The sequence below is a fragment of the Ochlerotatus camptorhynchus genome, unplaced genomic scaffold, assembly GCF_037179485.1.
Source record: "Ochlerotatus camptorhynchus isolate MF236.1 unplaced genomic scaffold, CSIRO-AGI_Acam_v1.1 ptg000298l, whole genome shotgun sequence".
Lineage (NCBI taxonomy): Eukaryota > Metazoa > Arthropoda > Insecta > Diptera > Culicidae > Ochlerotatus > Ochlerotatus camptorhynchus.
The window spans coordinates 1,065,890-1,090,666 of record NW_027040786.1 but is presented as its reverse complement, the minus strand read 5'-3'; the positions used below and the strand labels follow the sequence as shown (position 1 = coordinate 1,090,666).

The window sequence follows — 24,777 nt, the reverse complement described above, 5'->3', positions numbered from 1 at the left end:
TCTTCATCTCTGCTATGTTTCTCGCTTCTCAGAGCTCCGGTGTTTTTCGAATAAACAACCGTCGCATATTAACTCATACAAAAAGCAACCCAACAACAGAACGATCTTTTCGAACGGAATAAAGAGTTGAAATTCTTCGAAAAACTCCCAAAGAAAGCTTTGCACGTGTTTTGACAGTTGCTGGGGTGCCAGTCTACCTGGTCGGTCAATTTCTGCTACACTGCTCTTGTCTCAAGGCTTCAATCAATCTCGATCGATCAAAGATAGAGGCCGTTACCAACACAACGAACCCGAAGGTTGCCACCTTTTTGCAAACCTGCATTTATCGGATTATTATCTTTACAAATTGGTTATGTTAGCTCTTAGCGCCTAGGGGTCGCTCGTCGTCATTGCAAACACTCGGCAAGCTGTTGTATACAAACAACACCAATCAGAGCCCTCTTGCGGCGGCGGTGGCGGCGAAACAAGCGCCTCAGGGAAGTTTCGCGCTCTCAACCGTGAAAACACGGGTGTTTAAAAACAGCCTACTGAATTATTATATTGGAATAATATTATTTCTATCACTTTATGCGGCGCTGCTTCCTCCATATAAACATCGTCACCGGAACCCTCATTTTCCCTGCAACGAATGGTCTCCGATTACCCTTGTCTATAGCATGCACAAAAAACTGCGACCGGAACCGAAGGACGCCTCAAACGCACAGTTTGGAGTGGTGCAAGATTTGTATCAATTCGGCTCCCTCCCTCCCTCTTTCTTTTTGGAAACTGGTCCTTTGTTGTTGCTGATGTTAATATCATTGCCAAGATTAAATTATGTGTGAGGACGATCATCGCATCATTATCGGTTGGTAGCTATGCTGCGAGGGGGAAATGCCGGCAGGGTGTTGATGTGGTTACGGAAAATTGCCCCGAAGGAGACTTGTTTCCAGGGAAAAGAAACAATAAAAATTCGATTGAGCGTTGGAATCATAATGAACTTCTGGACGTTAGGGTCGAAATTGTTGCGGGCATTTAATGGACGACCGGTTTGATTTGATTTAGGGAAATCGATACGCTTGATGGAACGATAACTTACGCTTAGGTAATGTCACAAACTTCGGGTATTTTTTACCGAACTTTCAACTGACAAAATTCTGGGTTTCACGATTTTATAGTTTAGAACTACTTATCGAAATTCTACAAATTTATCCACAACTAATCCACAGTTAAATTGCATCACTTAGAAGTACTCGCCGAAAATAAGTCTCCAAACCGATTGTCATGAAATTTTCAGGGAATCTAAAACTATATGTAGGCTTGGTTTACGTATCTTTATTTCACCAAATGCCCGAACTTTCTTCTTAATTCCACCCACAAGGTTTTATATAACGGTTGCATCGATATTTTTTCCTGCTTTTAACCATGATTTCAGCATTTCCTGCTCCGTAGCGACAACTTTAGGATGTTTACGGAGTTCGTTCTTCATTATAGCCCAGTATCTTTCGTGAATTTCTTGGGGAATTTCGACACTTGCTATTTCCTGAGGGACTCTGAAACCGAGTCTGAAACATCGAACTTGTCTCTCTCAGTCACATACTGGTTTCCCGGAATTGGTTTGAAGTCCACTTTTACGTATGTTTCATCGTCCATGATACAGCAGTGTGGAGAAACAGTACACGGTGAAAAATTGTCCCAACTCATCCAAATACTCTCGCACTTGACTCAGTCTGTCATGCGGCAGTACGAATCAAAGTGATTTATCATTGATTTTCAAGTGATTCGCGTTTTGAAACAAAGTGATTTGTCGTGGAAAAACATGTACTGTATAACACCTTTATATCAAAATGATTATCATTTGAATTGGCACCACTGTTTTCATCCATTGTATTTGATTAGTTTTGATTTTTGGAAGCAAATGTCAAAAACGCTTATGCCAAACATTACTCGCGAAGATGGCAAGTCAACAACAAAATAATTAAGAGCAAGAAAGCGATAATTATCCAATTCCACCCGAAATAATTTTACATTCTAGAGCGCGAGTATTACGAAATTGTTGCTGTATTCAATAAATAATAGTGTATTATTCAGATAAGTTCTATTGCGAAACATTGTCAAACTTATCAAATTGATTGCTCAATTTTACTTCTACTACAAGCCTTGTAATGTTGTTCAATATCACTTGGACACGTGATCTGGGTAGTCATATTCTGAATAACATATAACAAGGCTTGCAGTATGAACAAGGCAATATATTATTTAAATCCATGCACAGCAAACATTAATTGATTGATTTCTTTATTATAAAGACTTTCAGCCGTTGGCTGGTTCGTCTCTTCAGCAAACATGAAATCCAAGGATAATTAGTTAAAGTTAAATTTATGGATTTTTAATATCAGTAGACTTGACATTTCGAGTTCAAAGCACAGCACATTAACAACGATGTGCAATACAATCTAAAATTAAGTGATTTGCTGTTGATTTCATCGTGCTTCCAAGGGATTTGCACAAATTCAACAGCAAATCACTTTACATGAACATGATGTTTTTTTACCGTGTAGGTTGTTGGATCCCCAACATCTTTGCGATGGCTCGGTGCGATAGATGGGGTTGTGGAGGTGAGTGTGTAAAATTTTCTCGCGCACGCACTGTTCCTTCGACTCTATTCTCAAAACTACTAGAAATTTCACAATGAAACTCACGCAGTGTAAACAATACACGCTGAGGCCATCTAACCCAAAATTTCATTAAAATTAACCCAAAGAGCAAAATGTTACAGTTTTTTTTTAAGATATGCAATTTAACTGTGGACACCCTTTAGCAATCATAAATAATGGAAATGCTGATTGTGCTATGACGATGTTTTCAGGAAAAATTTCTTAATATTTTCATGTATTAATAAGAAAGGGTAAAAAAGAAAAAAATCTTTATCCGTTTTACTTTTGATGATTTAAAATGTGTATTAAATAATTTGGCAACACTGTAGACATAATAGATAAATATTTAGAATTTTTGACTAATTCTTTTACTTATACCGAATGCTATCTGTAGCCTCATTGTTTCCGGAGATATGTATAAAAGAAAGTAGTGCTTTCTTGAAAATCACGAAAATGTGAAAATGCTCCTCTGATCGGTCGGCCCAAAAATATGGATTTTAAAAATTAGGACTAAAATAACTTTTTCTCCAAATTTGGTCGAAATCGGAAGAGGTCAAGTTCACTTTTGCATTTTTTTCTTTTCTGATACATAAAAAACTCGAAGGCCTAATGGCGACCGTTTTTACTTGATGTAAAGAAGATCGTAAGTTCAATCCAAGGTTCCTTCACATTGTAGCGAGGGTCGCATCGATTTCTCAAATTGATTATTTTTTGCTTCGCTTTCTAATTCCGACCACCTGCTTACCATATGTACGACCACATGATTTTTGAAATCGATTTCATTTGAATAGCTCGTCGTTCGTAGTGGTTTTGATGAGAAAGGAGCTCGGTGTCCTAAGAGCAACCATTTCTGCACTCTCAGCAGAAGATCGTGGATTATATCCCAGGACATTTCCTAATACAGTAAACTCTCCCTTACTTAAACTTCAAGGCAGAGTTTTTAAACATCTGAAATAAAAAATATCACAATTATTTAATTCCATTGAATTAATCCAATAATTTAACTCAAGCGTAACTATTTAAATCGACGTATCTGATTTTGTGAACAACCACTTCAATCGAAGATTTGTGGCAAACGCTATCTTACTCACAGAAACTAACAACACCAGCCAGATCCACCGAATATTTCTGCCGTTTCTCGTACCAGGTCTATTCGGATTCAGACAAGAGGCAGGGGAAACGCATCTATATTGGCCATGCTCCTATTTTGACCATGTTTTGGCGATATTTAACGTTTTTTACAAGTTTGAGGACTTGAGTTCTGTTAAAGATTGTTGATTCAAATCATATTCATTGGGGTACACATACATATCGCCCACAAAACGTACGAATATTCTGATTCAATCGTTTTGCTGAGGTTTGGCCAAATTCGCAATCTATGGCCATACAGGTGCACTTACACTATAATTGAATTAATTCTATTAATTACAACTTTTATTACTTTCAATACACCCTGCTACTTTTAAGTCCATTTTATTACAGTCGTACTTTAGCAAATAAAGTGCGTCAAGATAAATTTCAGTATTTGAGTACTTTCATTACGTTCATTACAACTATCGCCTTTTCGTGGTACGTTACGGGATGTAAGATCTACCACCGATTCCTAGTCCTGACTACTTCAAACTAGGGGAACAGGATTTTTCAGTAATCAAAGGAACAAATCTTAGTCCTCGGGTTGCCTGGACCGAAGATGATCTTGAAACAAGGAAAAAATGAGTTAGTTATAGTCTTCATCTATGTGATTCCTAATCTTGTATTCGTTGTTCCCTAGATTGAGGTGGTTAGGGTTCTGATGCATGTTCATTATCGGTTTCATTGCTTAATTTTGTTGCTAAGGAATCCAATTTGACTGACAAAGGGGCGTGCCTTTGGAGGGTGTTCCGGAGTGAAGGGTATAAATAGCGGGACTTTTCAATTAGAATCGATTCCTTGCGATGAGGGCATGAATGAAAACTGTATCAAAACCGACTACTTCATCATCTCTCAATAGTGAGTAATACAACATGCAGTGGTTTATGTCCCGAACAGAGGAAAAAAAATAGTTGAACTGCGTGGAAAAATAGTCGTATTTTAGGTAAAATGAGACGTATCCTCATCTTTCACTGATCAGTCCCCTGATGATTGATTGATTTGATTTCTTTATTATAGAGACTTTCAGCTGTTAGCTGATTCGTATCTCCCTGATAAAAATGGTTACGGTTATTCGGTGTTTTATAGACATTTTTTCGTTTGGCATTTGGTACATTCAATGTTATTTTGGCATTTAAGACATTCTTTAAATTAGGATGGAAGAACTGCAAACATAAGCAATTCCAATGTAATGGATTCATATCAATCTATATTCTGAATAAACAGTGCAGAGGGTGACCCACAACTGCGAAGTAAGCAAATATTACAACATACAAACATCAGTCCCAAATCAGCTTACAATCGCAAATCGCTTGTATGTGATCGGAATATTGATAACTTCTCAGTGTGGAGATTGTCCCACGCGAAAAAAAAACCCGAAAGAGAGATTTGTTTCAGAAAAGAAAGCAAATCATCCACCCCTGTGTCAGCTTTTGCCAATATTAGGGCAATATTATTTGCCACCTATGTACGTTGGTAGGAGTTCCCTGTAAACCGGTAACATGAGGTATATTACTTCTTCGGATGTTGCGTTAAAATGTTCCAACCAGGGTTTTACTCAATGAATTTCATCGGGATTCTACACGCAAACCAAAAAATCTATTACAATGAATGTTAGTTCCATTTCCTATCATCATCTGTTCATGAGCATCGCACATTCTGTCTGTGCTTTCACCTACACAAGCAAGCATTTGCCTTGATTTTTATGTATAACATGGTAGAACGACGCACACACTTGCCTCGCATCTCTCCAGCAGAAAAAGCATACGAAGTCGAGTGTGAGAGGAAATGAGCGCTTCTTGTTTGCTTTTAGGCTATCCTTATTCAGAAGCATGGAGAGATCAGTAGAGAAAGCACAGGTCTGATAATCACAACGCATGCATCTCTTTCCGAGGGCTGGCAACGAGTAGCGGTTTTCCAAAATCAAGATCCAAGAAACTTTTCTGAACTTTATTCCGGAGCTTCATTATTCGGGTGAGATCCTTCCTTTTTATTTATTTAGCTCGTAAAATTATGCTCCATATAAATTTCACTAATAAAGTACTAAGAAAACAAATTGAGGAACTCGGCTAGCTTAGCGGCTGCTGCGTTTGCTTACTGTGCATAAGATCGTGGGTTTATTATCAAATTCCTAAAAAAAAAACAATCATATTCATATAAAAAAAAAACAATCATACGCTTTAGGTTGTATCGCCTGGTTGAGGCGTATCCTGATATAATACCGTACCCTAACGTCCCTAACTCCGTAGTACTTATGAGGGTGTCACTAATTCGGTGGCCTCTCGTTGAGTAAGTACTACATCAACGTTTCCTTTCCTATCCCTAGTTACGGTAAATATAGACACACAAAAGGAAAAGTTTGCGAGTGATTGTGAGTTTAAGCGTGAGTTTCATGTAGATTGATAAGAGACCCGTTTTTTAAGTTTATACACATTTTCTTTTCAGAAAGCGAATAATGGCGCTATAACCATAAGCCATATAGGGCTAAGACAAGAGCTAGTGCTAATGTCCCAACCACTCGAGGAAAATGGAGCATAATTTAACTTTTTTTAGATTAGATGCTCCCAACGACCAATCATTTATAACAACGGAACTTACGGTACGAGATGTCCACGTTTCATCCATTTATTGGATTCTGAAGCATCGTGTTTAAATCTTTGATTTAAACAGGCCCGATGTTTCTGAATCATCTTGCCCCTTAAATGCTGCACAGTAGGCCTGACCGTTTTGATATATTTTGCGCATCTCTGATGTATAAAATATGCCAAATAGACAAGAAAAAGGATGGAGGTATATCTATCATTTTCCAGGATGCTTTCATGAACTGGCTGTGTTGGTGTTAGATTAGATTAGATTTTTTTTCAGTATTTTGCCTGAAAGTTCTTCTTTGTAATAAAAGTATTAAAATGACGATCTACTTTCAATTTCAAGCGATTTAGTTTATTTGCTGTTCATCTTCTTTGAAGAATTTGATTGTTGTAGGTTTTCACATTTGTGTTGCTTTAAATTTTGGGGGAACTTAGTTACTTTTAGCGTGTTCGTTAGAACAGCGATTGTATATCTTAAACTTGTAATCTAATGGCATCGAAAACCTGAAAAATATGATGAGCAAATAGTGCAAACGAATAATGCTCATGGAATAATAGTAATTCCAATGGTAATATTCTGTATGATCATTGTTTTGCAGGTTCTTACACTATTCAATATCCAAATAGCCCAATATGCTTTTCTTCAGCAAGAAATCCGTCAACTATCGATTTGATCTTAAGTGATTCATGAAACTTTGTAGCCAATTGTTTACCCGTGCTGATTTCAGTTCTGATCACCTTCCCGTAATCCCAACAGCTCTACTTTCAATTATCATAGAGCTGATTGGGAGCAATATCGAACATTTATGGAACATAACTTCGATCCAAACATTTCTTTGCAAACCAAATATGATGGTAATTATGCGCTTGAATCTCTGACTACTTCTATAGTTGAAGCAAGAGCTGCCTCAGTACCAAAATGCGAGGTTAAAAAGATGCGATTCAAGATTCAATTATAATAGACGATGATCTTCAGCTCTTGGTCCGTCTGAAAAATGTCCGTAGAAGGCAATATCAAACAACACGCAATCCTGCCATGAAAGTTATCTGGCGAGATTTGCAAAAACAAATTCAAAAGCGATTCTCTGCCCTGAGGAATAAAAATTTAAAAAAAAATGTTTCGAAATTAGACCCGAGTTCCAAACCTAAACGCCTATTCGAGTGCTTAAAGAAGGTGGTAAAATTTCCCATAATTTCAGTTTGGGTCTTACTAGTCCTATGAGAATCAGGTTACTCGGGATTATATGAATATTTTCTCTCGGGAAAATATTTGTTGATGATTCAGAGGGGCTGATTTGGACGAATCTATTACTAAACAAAATCAAAATATGAAAGCTCCAGGTGATGATGGAATTTTCTATATCCTCATCAAAAAACTCCCAGAGAGTACCTTGTCTTTCTTGGTAAAATTATTTAACAGATGTTTCCATTTGGCATACTTTCCTGATAAATAGAAAAATGCAAAAGTTGTTCCATTTTTGAAGCCGGATAAAAATCCAGCTGAAGCTTCTAGCTACCATACAATAAGTTTACTTTTGTCAATAAGTAAACTTTTTGAAAAGATAATTTTAAATAGAATGATGCTTCACATCAATACGAACTCAATTTTCGTAGACGATCAGTTTGGATTTCGCCATGGACATTCAACTACTCATCAATTCTTAAGAGTTACCAATTTGATTCGTTCAAACAAATCTGAAGGCTGCTCAACTGGAGCTGCTCTTCTAGACATAGAAAAAGCATTCGACAGTGTTTGACATGAAGGTTTGATTGCTATATTGAAAAAGTTTAGTTTTCCACTCTATATTATGGAATTAGTTCAACATTTTTTAACTGACAGAACTCTGCAGGTAAATTATCAAAATAACAAATCTGAACGACTACATGTTAGAGCAGGAATTCCTCAGGGTAGCATTCTTGGGCCAATATTGTATAACATTTTCACTTCGGACCCCCCTGATTTGCCTCAGGGCTGCCACAAATCTTTGTTCGCTGATGACACAGGCATTTCCGCTAAATGAAGAAGTCGTCGTGTTATTTGCAGCAGACTGTATACAAGTTTAGATATTTTCTCTTCTTATTTACAAAAATGGAAGATTTCTCCCAACGCTTCAAAAACTCAACTTACTATATTTAAACAAGCTTCCTATATGAAACCTAGTAGTAGTCACATAGTCACTATGAACGGAGTTCCAACAAATATATAAAGTCGCGGCCTATCGGCCAGCACAATTCTCTTCTCACTATGCTCGTGGAGGATCAACATGGAGGATCAAATATTGGTGTTTTCGAACGAAAGGTGTTGCGTAAGAACTACGGTGGAGTGCAGATGGAAGACGGAACGTGGAGTAGGCAAATGAACCACAAGCATCGGGAGCATTGTCCACCCCGCAAAAATCAGGTGGCTACAATGGGCTTAGCACGACGTAAGTATGTCGGAGAACGACCCATAAAATGGTTGGTTGGTTGGTTTTTTTTTATTAAGGAGATTTTCAGCCAGACGGTGGTTCACCTCCGAGTCCAGTGAAAATGGATCCTGATAGTGACTAGGTGGATCGACTAGGTGGAAGGCGAGCTGTGAATCCTTCGCAGATGGCATGGCTGGCTAATTGCAGCTATGGATCAAGTAGAATGGAGACTACTTCTTCGTACAACACAAAACACCACGTCCTTAGCCTGAATATAGTAGTAGCAGTAAATTAAATAGTTTTCATAAGAATGTATAACCATTTCTCATGCCAGTTGTTCCAAGAGTAAAGAAGTTGCGATGTGCTGAATAGAATTTCATAATTTAGCTCATAAAATGAAGATCTTAAATTATTCTAAACTCGAGCTTATAACCTAGGAGTCGGAGTCAGATTCGTAATAATTTCACCAGCTACGACTCTTCGTTCGTCAAATTCCTTCCGACTTCGACTATAACACCATTTCGAAATAATGTGACTGATTTAGTTAGGCTTAACGATATGGGTGGTTTAGTCACTTATTACAATAGTTGAATAAATTTTTCAGCAAGATTATCCTATACATCTCAACTTAGATTAGTTAATAAAAATGTTATCGAAATCGGTCAAGGATTTTTTTAGATTAAAACTGCGTACCACAAGATACACGAATGTAAGAATGGTTACAAGCTTAGGAAGTCTACCATTAACAACTAAGGAAATGTTTTAAAACCATAAGAACGAGTTCCATTTGTCTAGCTTGAAATTGAATTAAAAATGCGGTCTATAAAAAATAATAATAATAAATCTAAATTTATTTTTAAATTTAGTTGTTAATGGACTAAATTTAAAATTAAATTTAGATTTGTCAGAGCTGCCGTAAGAAGTAGATGTTTGGACAGAACCAGAGAACCACAATGTTAGAGATGCACTCAACAGATATACGGCAGATTTAGGTATTTTAAAATAATATCTATTTAATACTGCCAACATTTTTAAGAACACCCGATCAATGGGAGTTCAGGAACAAACAGAAAAAAGGCCACCATCAAGCAGATGACAATAACAGGAAGGCAAAATAACTCGTTCGTCACCTTCCAAGTGGCTCAATTAAGTATGTTTACACAACTATTCACACGTTCTCCGATTTCTTTCCCGACGCTGCCTCCGACAACTCCCGTTGTGGCCAATTCAAATCACTTCAACAGTACCACACAAAACATATTCCGTTTCAACCAGAAAGAACTTTCACTTCTTTCCATATCCTCAGCCAATGCGTATCAAATATCCCTCTCCTTCAATGTGCCTGCCAACATTCTTCCAGGACTTTCTGTTTGCTCGAAATTAACTTAAATTTGACTTCTTAATAGCATTCTGCTTTGTGCGTGTATGGTAATCGGATACTTTTTTCCTTTATTCGTTATGTTTCTCGTATTGTTGTGCTTAAGTAGCAATCTCCAGCCCAAATCAGATTCCCGTTCAACTTCTTTTGTTTCGACTACTAGACCGCCATAGCCGCCTTTGGTTTTATCGAAATAGTTTTAGATCTGAGTCTGGTGGTTGCTGTTTACACTCGAGAACCGTACACAGACAATTATCTGGTATTTGTAATAAAAATCTCCAATTTCAGCACCATTCAATTCACGTTCAACCACCGCTCGCCTCGTCGCAAAACATGAGCTCAGCAGCACCATTCTATCCGTTTTTTGTGGGGTGACTACCGGGCTTTGCTTTGCGTTGCTGGCCAGAAATAGATGTGTGATATTGATATTCTTCGCATTCTGCCGAATCTTTTTATCAGCGCAAACGAAACGCATTTCATGTTGTGTTGCTGGAAACCTTTGTTCAGACAACAGCATAGAAAAAAAGCGAATAAAGCTATCGACTTGGTTGTGAAGTACCCCCACCTCTTGTACAGAGAGCAAACGAGTGCGGGTCAAGCCTGCCTGAGATTCAGGGTTCATAATAATAATTTATATTTTTTTTATTTTTCAGTTCTGTAAATCGGCTAGGCTCGCGTCATACCTTTACTTTTGTGCGGTCGCCCGTAAATTAGTGAAATAGATGGGTTCGGGTGGCTGATGGCTGCTATCTACAGATTGGGCAGTAAACAAAATCGGTTCCATTTGAAGTACATATTTCTTTTCCTTTTTGTTTCGGGGGTATGTACTCCAATTAGGTCGATAGAAAAAATCAAATCCAGTGATCCAATGATGCTTTCCATTCAGCGAGCGAAGGCATTCACGATTGATGGGGGAAAGTATTCATGTCAGTGCTCCAGTTAGGAGTATGTGATTGGAATGGAATATTTTCTTCATGGCTTTATTTAGTTCATCTCGATAACCGATATTTTGTTATCTCATTTTGGTTACCAATGATCTTTGGGTTAAAATTACATTAAATGTGATATATTTTCAGAAAAATCTCATGTCAAAGCCTTATGCAATATAACGTAAGACAGGCTCCATTTTTATATGATTTCCAGTGAAAATTTTAAATATATTGCGTAATATTATCATATTTAATATTTTTCATCAAAACTCAATTTGTTGCACTTGTTGAGGTTGTTGATTGAAAAAAGCAAGCAGTTCTAGCTAAAATTCAACACTATTACCTTCAAAGTGTTTTTATGTGGCTTCATACGTGAAGTTTACGATTTTCAGAATTGGTTGGAAATGCTATCTAACATGAAGCTTTATATTGTGATAATTTATTAGCTAGAGAAAGGTCTGAAGAGGGTAGGAACTAATGAAATAATGAAATTGGGTTGTTAGCGGAATGCTTAAATAAAACAGCAAAAAAGGTTATCTTCCATTTAATTCCACTTAATTAATTTTGGTATCCATGACAGATACGTATTTCGACTACAATGTGCAGTCTTCATCAGTGTCATTCCCACTAAAGAAATTATCAAAATCTAACCCCCTTCATAGGTATAAAAATTAAACTATAATGTGTTGAATCGGAACCTACCTAACTAATAAAAACCAAAAATTTAAGTAAACTAAGTAAACTTAAGTAAACTTTAGTTTACTTAAATCTTTGGTTTTTTATTAGTTAGGTAGGTTCCGATTCTACACATTGTAGTTTCATTTTTATACCTATGATCTTGACTTTTTTACCTAGGGGATGAGTACTTAAGGGATTATATTTTGATAAGTTTTTTAGTGGGAATGACACTGATGAAGATTGCACATTGTAATCGAAATACGTATCTGTCATGGATACCAAAATTAATTAAGTGGAATTAAATGGAAGATAACCTTTTTTTGCTGTCTTAGGGTAGGAACTATCAACCTACCATTTTCAGACCTTTCTCTAGCTAATAAATTATCACACTATAAAGCTTCATGTTAGATAGCATCCCTTCCAAGTCTGATTAATACCTTTATTACACAATATAACAAAAATTGCTGCGGCCCCTCGAATCAACATCAATTTATTTAGGTATTTTTTAAATCTCTAATCAAAATTTTCTCAATTATGCATTTATATGTTTGGGATTGATTATATAGTTTCGGGATGGATTAAAAACTTCATTTGTTATCTAGTACTGGACAAAATAAATTATACGCTCAACCCAAAAAAGTACATTACATCATATTTTTGCTATTTTGCATGCAATTTCAGCAGTATATTCAGAAAAGTTCAAGTATTTCTCATGGTGCATTCAATTAGCTCAATGAAAATTGTTATAATATTCTGCTATTTTTGTTACAAATTTAAATATATGCTCACTTTTGTGCTTGGACAAAATAAATCATACACTCCTAAGATTTTATTTTTCAGCCATCGAATAAAAACAAAATCTGAAGATTTGGCATCGCGGCGTAATATTTGACAGTTCTTGTTCGGGGAAGCGTGCGCATCGCACCATTGTGTTTTGTTTGCGTCATTTGAAAAGTGAAAAATGTCGGGAAAGCAGATTTCGCTCGATGCTAGAAATTTGGTGATTCGCGATCGTGAAAAAGGAATTTCTTTTCGGAAAATTGCCGAAAAGTACTCGATCTCAGTTGGAGCTGTTCAGCTCAAATAGAAAAAGTACGAAACACGAGGAATTGTGAGGAATTTATCCGGACAAGGACGTCATCGTGCGACAAGTAATCGTGATGACATCAGAATTGTTCGAATGGCTAAGCAGAATCCGAAGTATTCGTCGAGGCATATTGTGGAATCGATGGATCTCAATGTAAGTCGACGTACTGTTCGCCGGAGACTTAATGAGCTTAAAAGCTGTTTGACATCGAAGCGTCCTTTTATCAACAAGCGGAACCAACGGAAGCGACTGGAATTTGCTAAAAAGTACGCTGGAATGACTGTGGACTGGAAACGAGTTCTGTGGACGGATGAGAGCACATTTGAGTTATTTGGACAGAAAAGGCGATCAAGGGTTTGGCAAGGTTCTGGTGACGCTCTTCAGAAACCATACATTCAAAAGACGGTTAAACACGGAGGCGGAAATACCATGGTATGGGGAGCATTTGTGTGGTGTGGTGTTGGGAGCTAGGCTCATATAAAGGGAATAATGACTGCAGATGTGTACATTGACTTGTTAAGTGAAAATCTGGAAGTTTCGCTACTGAAAACTGGCCTGGAATCCAATTACATTCTCCAACAAGATAATGACCCAAAGCACTCAGCGAAGAAAACAACGGCATTTTTCAAATCAAATCGGATCAAAACGCTGGAATGGCCTCCCCAATCTCCCGATCTCAACCCAATTGAGAATTTGTGGTCTTACTTGGACAACAAAGTGGATAAAGCATCGATTTCCAACAAAATATATTGAAGCACTTGAAGCAGTGTTGGAGAATATCGATTCAGGATATCTACAAAACCTCGTCGAAAGTATGCCAAGACGGTTGGAAGCAGTGTTGAAAGCAAAGGGTGGTCATACCAAATACTGAGAGTGTTAAAATGTAAGTTGAAAGTTGAATTAAACAAGAATTTTCAATGAGAAATCAGGCGTTTGATTTATTTTGTCCAACTCAAAATTCTCCTTTTACAACTTATAAATGATGATTGAGAAAGTCATACAATATATTGAATATTCTATACCTGCACAGTTTTAGCGAAAAACAAACAGAAGTATTGCAGAATAAACCATTATTGTATGTTTGAATCTACCTGATATATCGAGCTCCAAAGAAAAATTATATGGGTGTATGATGATTTATTTTGTAACTACAGTACTTATGCTTTCGATCCATCCCTAAAGATGCAACTGACATCACGCAATTCTTTATAAATTAAGGCCCATTGCTGAACACCCTTCTGGAACCATATGAAAAGTGGAATATCTAAGCATCTTATTAATTTTAACATTGATTCAGAGTAGGTCTCAGAACAAAAACATCAAACCCTTAAGACCCAGAACTTTAAAATCGAAGACATGTTGGATTCAACATGAATGCAGGGGGTTTGACAGCTTTAATATACTTCTGAGACATAACACATTGAATCTGTTAGGGACATTAGTGATGTGTTGCGGAAAATCTGACAGTCAGATAATAGATTTAGCTATCAATTTGCCACAGCGTTTTCCACAGCAAGAGCTTGTCGGAAGCGGGATGTTTAAAGTTCTATACGACTTATTTACGTAATAATCAAGTTGCTGTAACTTTTTGCAAAGGTAGTGGGCTACTCGGATTACAACCGGATGCAATGTGGGTAAAATTTAGATTTTCTTCTAAATTTCTAGTTTAAATCCAACTATTTTTATTCCGAAATTTCTTCCGACCATGTCAATTGGTGACGAACTCGATGGAACTTCAGGAAGCGATTTTGGATAAACTTCTCCAAGCTTAGGTTCTTCCAGCACCAATGAGACATCTGTTGGATTTGGCAATGAAATGTAGCACCGAATAATCGAAAATGCGATAAGATCTCATAGATTAAGATTAAGTTTTTACAGCGGCTCCAGGTGCCATAAGAGGGTGGCACAATCCCAAATGGAAGCGGAATATCGAAATTTGTGTCAATGTCCTAAAGTTTCAAATTTGGTTCGAACCAAATATCTTGTAAAAAAAAATGATATGCAATAAGCATAACATATTTCTATGTTTCAAATATTTGAAATATATTATAATAGAACTGTTAAATCATTTGGCATTTTGAATGTTTCTGTAAGTTGTGATTCTTGACACATGTAACGTTTCAGATTCTAAAAAAAAAATTTATTCTGGATTCTTGAAAACTCTTCCATGTATTAAAATTGTAAAATAATCAGAAGACTTGAAATATTATTTATTTTTCAAACCTTGGTTTTTATCGGAAAATATATGTTTGCATATAGAATATAATTGATGTTTCTAAAAAACTATAAAACGAACCTTAACAGGAAACTCACCGCTCCGAAAAAAAAATACGATTTGATTTTTCTAAAAATATTGGAAAAAAAAATCAAAAATCTAAAAAAAAATCACAGTTTTTATAAGTCAGTATGGCATAAAGTTGGACTCAAAAAACCACAAAACATCGAATTTTCGGTTTTGCTGAGAGTCCAATTTTTTTTATATGATAAGATAGGAAAAATATTTTTTTGATGTAATTTTTGACGCACTGATTTTTTTTTTTTAATTTTCGGGCCGGTTAGCTTCCCCTTAAAACACACACATATGATCCACGGTGAAAATCCGTAAAAAAAATGTACACACTTAGAAATACGTAATCTTACACGTGACGGAATCCATCCTTGGCATAAGGGATGAGACGTAAGCAAACATGTTATGTAAAATTAAGTTCTCCGAACCTGAAAAGCTCGGTACTCGACGAAAAGTAAGTTTAGTTGAGCTGAATTTCTCGTCTATTATGACTCAATTTTATGTCAAAATAATGTCAGTCCCAGAGCACCTAAACTAACATTAATTTTTCTAAGTGTGTAGTGATGAACCAGCCTACGGCTGAATATAACATTAATAAATTTTTAAAAAACCTAAAAATTAGTGCGTTATCTATAGATCAAATCAATAAGATCCAAATCTTATGTAAAATTTTGCAACACAATTGTCAAAATTAACTGCTGAATTTCTAAAGAATAAGCATTGAAATTGTACGCATTACCCATAAATATATTGCACGTGATCCACAAAACGAATTTAATCCATAGAAAATCAAGTTTGCGCAATAAAAAATATTGGAGAATTTACGTATTCTCATCGATCTAAGCAACCTTCGTACTTCTATTAGTAATTTTTCAGAATCACGCACATATATGATGTGTTTGTTTGTTTACATTTATTTGCTGCTTGCTGCCCATACCACAGAATTGTCCAAAACGGTTTGAAAACGTTTTTACAAGGCTCCAAACTCCAGATGAGTGTGGCTATATTGTCGGCTGCCTCTTTTTTTTCGGCTACCTTTCCATTTGAACTGCGTGATGTCCAGGTGTTCTATTATCTGAAGCGTGAGCGTAACGCAGTCCAGAGAAAACTACGTAATCACAGAACAGCTGACACGAAGCGTGCCAGTATCGCTTACATTGAACTTAACAGTACCTTGTACAAATCACACGTCGTCAGAGTCCAGTGGAATTTGCGGCGTAACCCCCGAAATGTTTGGAGCTTTGTCAACAGCAAAAGGAAAGATTCGAGTATACCGTCCAACATGCTACTCAATGGGAAAGAGTCCACTTTTCTTAGCGAATCGTGTGAGATGTTTCCTAAACACTTTGCATCTGTCTTCGATAAAAATATGACAAGTGATGTTGAAGCTGAATCTGCTCCCTCTGATGCGCCTAGTGACTTAGTGGAACTGAGCACATTCGAAGTAACTCGGGATATGGTACTTTCAGAAGCAAGGAGACTGAAAACCTCACTCTCTCCTGGTCCAGATGGAATTCCGGCAGTGGTGTTTTGCCGTTGCTCAGCTGCCTTGGCAGAACCTTTAGCAGCCATATTTAATGCATCCTTTAAGCAGGGAAAATTCCCAACATTGTGGAAGCAGTCGTATATGTTTCCTGTTTCCAAAGCTGGCAATAAACGGGATATTAAGAACTATCGAGGTATCACCAGTCTTTCGACGGCATCCAAACTGTTTGAGATCATCTTGAGCGAATTTGTCCTGAATCGCTCGAAGAACTACATTTTAACTGACCAGCATGGATTTATTCCCGGTAGATCGGTACATGGAGGCTAAGGCACAAGTCGACAAAATCGACCAGAAGGTTTTGTTATGCAAGCTTTCCCGACTAGAAGCGTTTGAGCAACTTACGTCGTGGTTACATTCCTACTTGAGTGGAGGAACTCTTCGGGTACGACTAGGATCTTGTGTCGCTTCTACGTTTACCAGCACCTCTGCAGTACCTCAGGGAAGTAGCCTGGGTCCACTTTTGTTTACGTTATTCTTCAATGATGTAGCAGCTTTGTTGGGAGTCAAATGCAAGCTCGTTTATGCAGATGATCTTAATCTATACGTCATAGTTCACTCGATTGAGGATTGTCATCGTCTTCAAGCTCTGCTAGATTTGTTTGTGGATTGGTACCGCCGCAATAAGCTCATCATCAGCGTTCCAAAATGTGCAGTGATGACGTTTCACCGCTCTACAGGTCAACGCATCACCCCAAAATTCTTTCCCTGTAGTCCCATGGTCCAATTAATTGCACCTAATTCAAAATCTAAGATAATGGCCCGAAAATATTTTTTTTTGTTCGGCACGTTTTTATATTCATAAAAACATGGGGGAAAATTATCAAAAATCCAAGGAAATCAGTTTTTTCCTTAGATTCTTGAGTAAATTTACGTGTAGAAATATTTTGTTATTTTTGTTATTATTTTGTTATTTTATTTATTTACATCAACAGGCTGGATGAAGCCCCAATGATTTAAACCTTATCAACTATGGAAAAAAAATACATTCAAGCATGGTCATAACATAAAAAAAACATTAAAAAACGTATATCTTATAGTCAATATCTTAACTCCTGCTGGCGAAAAACAGAAGAAAACTTTCGACGAAGCGCATCACGGGAAAGATGAAAGTCGAAAACAGATGCAACTCTGTTGAATGTTCTCTGCAGTCCGCAAATCGCACCGTACGCTCCATAATTTGTGCGACGTAGAGGCAGTCTTAGCATAAGGTTATTACGAAGCGGTCGGGGTTGAACATTCAGGTCAATTTGCCTCAGGATAGCCTCACAATCTGTCCTTCCTTGTAGAATATTGTTTTTATCTCATCATGAAAAAAAAATTGGACCATCAGCAAAACCGAAAGGTCGATTTTTTGTGTTTTTTTAAATCCAACTTTATGCCATGATGACTTACAAAAAATGTTTTTATACGTGAATTTTTTTTTCGGAAATTAGAATAATAGGGGAATTTACGTATTCTCAGCAACTTAAGCAGTGCCCATCTTTTCTATAGCCTTTTTCTCTAAGGAACGCACACATTTGCAGTATTGGTTTGTTAACAATCTTTTGCTGCCAGCTGCTCTAACAATTTCAATCGAAAGAATTTTCAGAACCTGTTTTCACACGCTTTTACAAAGCTCAATCTTCTCTAGTTAAAGCGACTATTATGGACAACATCTTTTTATTAGGTAACCTTTCTGTTTGAGCTGCGTGTTAAACAGCTGTGCTTTCATCGGCAACTCGAAATCAGCAGCATTTTGTAGTGCGTGTGTTGTATTTCAAGAAAACCCTGCTAGATTGCTTTTTCTCAGTGGTAAAAATATAATCGATTTGAAGCTGAAAGCCTAAAGAATCGTTTGAATGCATTCAGCGAAGTATTTTCATAAGAAAATCCAGTGAAATTAGCGTTTCGTTTAGAAAGATCAAAACGTTATTCTATCCCTTAATTCAAATTAAACATTTTAAAGCAGTTTCAGAATTATACACCCAACCAGGAAACGTAAGATTATATAACATATTTTTATGAAAAGTATGTAGAATTTGTAATGTTTCGCAACATGATCAGATTCTATAATGTGATCGACGGAAGGTTTTTAAAATAATTTTGTAATTTTTATGTTAGTTTATTTTCTATCTATGTTTGTTTCGCCAAATGCATTGCGTCTGTGAAATCATCTCGTGAAGGTTTTATACTAAATTATGTATTCTAAAAAAATTTACTTATACGCTGCAGTCCAATTCAAAAACTGCCATTACATTTGATGTATGAAACATATGCAGAGGATGTAATAAATCCAACCTTACATTGAATGTAAGAGAAATTTGTGTTGCTTGTATCTTTTTATTTTTTAATTCAACATAATGGCCTATTTATAATTTTGCAACTCAGAAACGTTTTAAATATCAGCGAAAATACATCTTGGACATCAACAAATATCAAAATTTTACGAATTACATTAAAGCAAATATATGACATAAACAACTCAGCAGCGGACTAGAATGCAACATCATCTAGCGCCAGTAAAGGTCGACAGCAAGCGTTCGATTACATCCCAGGGGTCTGTTAATAGCAATTATTACACTAGAAGAAATCAATTTCAATACATTTATTAAAATCGGGAAAAAATGATCAGCATGTTGACAACATTTGAAGACGCCCATTGGAATATGATAATAATTTTTAAAACTAGTTTGGTTTCACTCCTTTGATGAAGCTTTGAAGCATCCCTCGTATTTTTTTTAATACTTTAGCTGCCTTTCTTGACGCAAGGGTGCTAGTGTTGTCTGAAAGTCGTGTCGCTGAGAAAACAAAAAAGTGGACCATATTGTTAATACAATATATTTGATAAACGCCTGGAAAAAAAACTGCTTGGCACAAAGTGATCAATTTAATATAACAGACAAAACGTTATTGTCATCGATGAAGTGAAAATGGTCTTCATTGTACAATGAGTACGAGGATATACGAGGATGGAATTTACATACTTGAGATTCTCGAGGATTCATCCATATCGTATTGCCAGTAGTGTTGGTATTCTAGTAGGCGAAAAAACAGGAAGTAATTTTATTCTACACAGTATAAACTTTGTAAATTTACATGTGCTACATTGATGTATTTCCCAGCCTAAGTTGAAATATACAGCAATCAAATATTAATTTGACACGAAAACATTTAACAATCCATTCATTTGCTTTCAATTTTACATTGATCTGTGTTTTCACATGGCATAGTAGAGTTCTATTAAAATGTATCTACTTTCAACGAACAAAGACATAGATTTACGTGAACGAACAAGGATGGAAGTATGCCACTGCCACCAGTTTCTGACAAAAAGATAAACTTACTGTTTTGCAAGATTTTTGATATTTTGACAGAGTTTTGCCAATGTGTTTTGGCAAAATGTTTAAATATTGTTGACCAACAATTGTAAAGGTACTATCAACTTTAATAAACAAAACGTTGATTATTCTTTTCTCGCAAATCAAACGCAAATTACCAGCATCATCGGATAGGGGAAACTTTCCCTAGCCCAAAGGTGGTGTTAGTTTGCGTAGGTGAGCCTTGAGTCACAAGAAAAGGGTTTCCGAAGTTTTGTTCGCAATAGCGTATGTGCTCTTTTCTGTTGTTGGTGGTGATTTTCTTTATTGGTTCCGCTATTTGACAGCTCAATTGGTTCCCGAGATTCTATCCGCCAGACTATGAATATAGCGACTATACTTCTTTGGTGTGTTCGACTTCAATTTATCAGCTGACGTGTTTCATCATCGACTACTTGGCCTCTTTTTTTTTGATCATAATAGTTTAAGTTTTATTGATTTAGACATAAATCGTCAGTTGAAATATTAATTAACAAATAAACAAATAAGGTATCGGTGTTGCGGCTCACCATTTTGATATGTTTTTATTTATATTTAAGATTGAACAATAGCTACCCGAACAAAGTTGGTTAACAAAATGAAAGCAAATCGATATTAAAGTTTGCAGTTTCTATCATAATGAAAATTCATTTTGATTTAAATTGTTGGTACATTAGTCTGATATCAGATTGTGCTTTCATAGTCAAGACTTTTTAAATGAAAGCAACTTGACTTCAAGTTCTGTTTGTTTTGTTTAACACATTTTAGGTCACTTGTGACTTGCCGGGATAAGATTTGAACTCAAGTCTTTCAGAGTCTTTACGATTCAAAATTTATAACGATTCTTCCATCTTTTTGTTTATGGCGCATACTGATGTTTCAAAATAGTCAAAATCACTAATTAAACCCCATAACTACCTTAATAAAAACAAATACGATTTAAGAAAGACTAAAAACACCTCAATGACTGAATGCACCTAAATGACAAAATATAATCGTCTACCGTATGCGTAATGCAATGTCAAAATTAAAAAAATTCTCAAAAATTTCGTTTTCGAGTTTTTTTTTATTTATTCAAAGGGGGGATGCTTCCAGAGTCTTAAACTATGTTAATCATCGATCGAGTTTCCACTTGCTGCAATCACGGTCTCCACACGCTTCCGGAATGTACGGCAGGTTCTAATAATGTAGTCTGGATCCATTTCCCTCCAGGTACGGGTCAATGTTTGTCTGAGGCTTGCTGTACTCAGGTGGCGTTTAGAACAGGCCTTGGCCTTCATGACGCGCCATATTGAGTAATCCAGCGGATTAAGATCGGGGCTGGATGGCGCCCAGAACGGAAGATGTTCCTGCAACCACTTCTGAGTGCGGTTCGAGGTGTGGCACGGAGCCCCATCTTGTTGAAATACAAAATTTGGCTTCGGACCGTACTGTGCTTTGATCCACGGAAGAACATACTTACTTAAAATCCCGATGTAGACCTCCGTGTTGACCCTGTCGCCTTCTGGAATGAACACCGGGTCCATTTACCGGGCAGGATGCTTGGTCAGATACACGTTCTTGTGCTCGTCGGCCACGTCTTTTACTGGAACAGAACTATTATACCGGTCGGTTCTGGAATTCGATACGGGATCGACGGTAAACATGCTCTCGTCGGTGAACAGAATTACCGGATTTTTTCGCTTAAGGAAGTGCAAGATTTTCTTGCATCCTTCGAGTCGTAGCTCCTGGATGCGGTTGGTAATCATGTGAGCTTTTTTCCGTGCCCTCGACTTCGCCCCGCAATCTTCCTTTACGATCTTCCGTGCCGTAGAGTCACTGATCCCGTGTTCCTTTGCCATTTTCCTTATTGAACGCACTGGATTCACCCGAATCTTCCTTTTGATAGCAGCGATAACCCTGCAGCGGAACACGAGCTGACCTCGGACGACCTGTGGCCACCTTCGCGGATAGTTGTCCTTTCTTTTCTCGGTCTAAAACCCTTATGACACTCCCACGTCGATTGAAATGTCTTTTTGCGAAATTTGCGCGTGGGACAAATCACGAATACGCTGCCACTTCGTCATGGTGCAACTGTCAAACTAAGTAAATCATTTTCTTTTATACACAGCCTACTACGGTATGAGCTGTAGGTTACGTGCATGCAAAGAAAACCAAGGCATTCAGAGTGGACCATGTCAACAAATTGGAATTAAATTTTGACAGATACATATCCATTAACTGAGTATTTGTTTCAGCCCAAGGTTTTCCACTAAGCTAACGTCTACTGTGATCAAGCGGCTTAAGGCCAATTTCTTGACCTCCGCTCAAGCCTTAATCCTGGTTTAACTAAATGGGTACATTGGTCCTTATTGGCGATATTGGCATTTATATGTCATTAACACTTCGAACCCGAAGCCTCGGTAAAATGTGTAACGGCAAACTTGCAATGTTTGAAAAATCAGCCATTTATTGGCAAATTTCAAATTTAATGGCCTTATCTGAAACAACATACATTAAAAATTTATTCGGTATCAATTGATTTAAAATCCATCGATAACTTGTAGAGCAATGATTTTTCAAACATAGCCAATTTTCCGATAGACATTTTGCCGGAGGCATCGCGTTCAGAGTAGTAAAAAAGGGTAACAATTTTCATTCAACAACGAAATCTAATGAAAGCTCGCACTTTTTCTTGTCAATCACGTACATATCCAGCACCGAAAGCAAGATTTGTGATAGATCAGTGCACGTAGATGCCAAAATTGACAATTTCGGGTGGTTTGTTTCGGTGCACATTCATAGTTATCTGTTGCCATCATTTTAATTTGGTGTTAAATGAAAGGGATACAACAAGACCAAATTGTGAGGTTAGGGACCGTGCACTGATTTATATGAGCTTGCATCGTGTTTGTACTGAGGCTGTGTTCCATTTGGTCAATTCTCTCTTAAATTTGACAGAAGAAAATTTTTCAAATAAACCTACTATTGTACCGACTAGGAATCAATTTTTACAAACACCTTCTCGAAAATAGGAAGGTCAACAACAGAGGGATTTTTGAACATCTTAATTTCTTTTCGAAGTGTCAAATTTAAGTGAAAATTCACCAATTGGAACACAGCCTGAGAACATAAAGCAAAGTTGCGTTGTCATATCAGCAGCAACGAAAGCTCTGATGCTTTTCTGCTCGATTATCAAAGTGTATTGAATATTGCTGATTCACATATTCCAGAGAACTTTGAGATTAGGGCGTAATTGCTTTTGTAAACAAACACGTCATTTGCCGATTTTTCGCGAATTGAAGCTCAATCTCAAAAACTAACAACACAAACCGGTAGAGGAATTATTCCTCTATCATTTAGTATAGTTTGTTCGCGATATTGTTCTTTTTTATTCACGAGAAATTGGCGTGTTTTTTTACAAAAACAATTACGCCCTAATCTCAAAGTTCTCCGGATATATCTTAGCATGCATCGACATTTCACAAATAAGAAGAAGCAACATCCGCAGCTGTCAAACATAATCACAACCGGATAATAACTATCATTATCCGAAGCCTCGGTTGAAAACAGATCGAACCCTCTTGATGCAATCGACTCGATCCGCTGGATTATCAATTGTATCAATCAGGCTATACTGGAACCACAGGTAACACTAAAATATACTAAATAATTGTGGAGATGGTGTCCTCATGAAATGAAATAGTGTAGTAGTCCATAGGTTGGTTAGAGGATCTTCTTTTGCCAGTGCGCTGAAAAGCAGTTTTCTATTCAAATATTTCAAAATTTCTTCAACTTATCTTGCGAACTTCCACCTGAATTGTTGTTTTGAATGTTTCTTTTCATATTTGATGTGTTGTCATGCGAACAAGGTCTACAACTCGGTCGTCAAGGAACGATTTTGGTTCAATGTTCGAAAATCCCAAAAGCAGCTGTCAGTGACGATTGTCAGTTTCGGTAGTCAAATTTGACGACAAATGCTAATTTTCTCTGAACTGGCAATATACAGATATATTATTTTGCACGCATCACACATAAATAGTAACGTCATCATTTCAAACCGAAATGCATCTGTAAATTATTAATTTCCTGGTTTCACTTAAAAATTCCCGGTTTTTTTCCGGTTTTTCCTGGAAAAACAAAATTCCCGACATTTTCCTTGTTTTCCTGGTTCACTTGCCACCCTGCACTGTACGCACAGGTGACACGGGAACCTTATTTGTACGATGGTGCAAACATTATCACGCATTCGGTACACAGATAATTTATCTTAAATTTTGCTTGAACAAGATCCGTGGAGGACCGAAATCCGTACAGCTCATACAAAAAGTAGACGTTTTATAAGAAATGTTCGGATTTTAATTCATTTCTTAGGTGTATGGAATTCGATCCCTGGATTACAAAACAGTAAAATGTAAACTTTTGGATTTGGTTTAAATCCAACTTTGATACATGATGAGATAGAAAAATTATTTTTATACCCTTCCGATTCAAATTTCGGACGATTCAAATTTCGGACACTTTCATTTTTAATTAAATATTACATCCAGTTAGAAACAAAGTAATAATGTTAGATGATCGTGGAGGGCACTAGTCAAATCTGATGTAAAAATATTTTTTTTAATTTTCTATATATTTTTACAATACTTTTAGAAAAATCAAAACGAACAAAAAAAATTATCAAGAAGTCTTCTTGTTAATTTCAGTCGCAATTTATGTCAATATTTTTAAGGAGCTTCGTATCTTTAACCAATTTTAAATAAACGATGACAGAAATATAAAATATATGTAGGGTAGGTGT

At 36.7% G+C, this 24,777-nt stretch overlaps 1 protein-coding gene across 2 annotated transcripts in view; it reads right to left on the bottom strand.

Annotated features, from left to right (window-relative positions):
• Positions 1-24,777, bottom strand: part of LOC135706940 (homeobox protein Nkx-2.1) — a 122,009-nt gene that overhangs the window by 94,782 nt on the left and 2,450 nt on the right. Inside the window, exon 3 of one of the 2 annotated variants that reach the window (XM_065228628.1) lies at positions 19,626-19,676. The exons of the other annotated variant lie outside the window; for it this stretch is intronic. Coding sequence (XP_065084700.1) covers positions 19,626-19,676 — 51 coding nt within the window. The remainder of the gene's footprint in view (positions 1-19,625; positions 19,677-24,777) is intronic. 2 annotated transcript variants of the gene reach the window in all.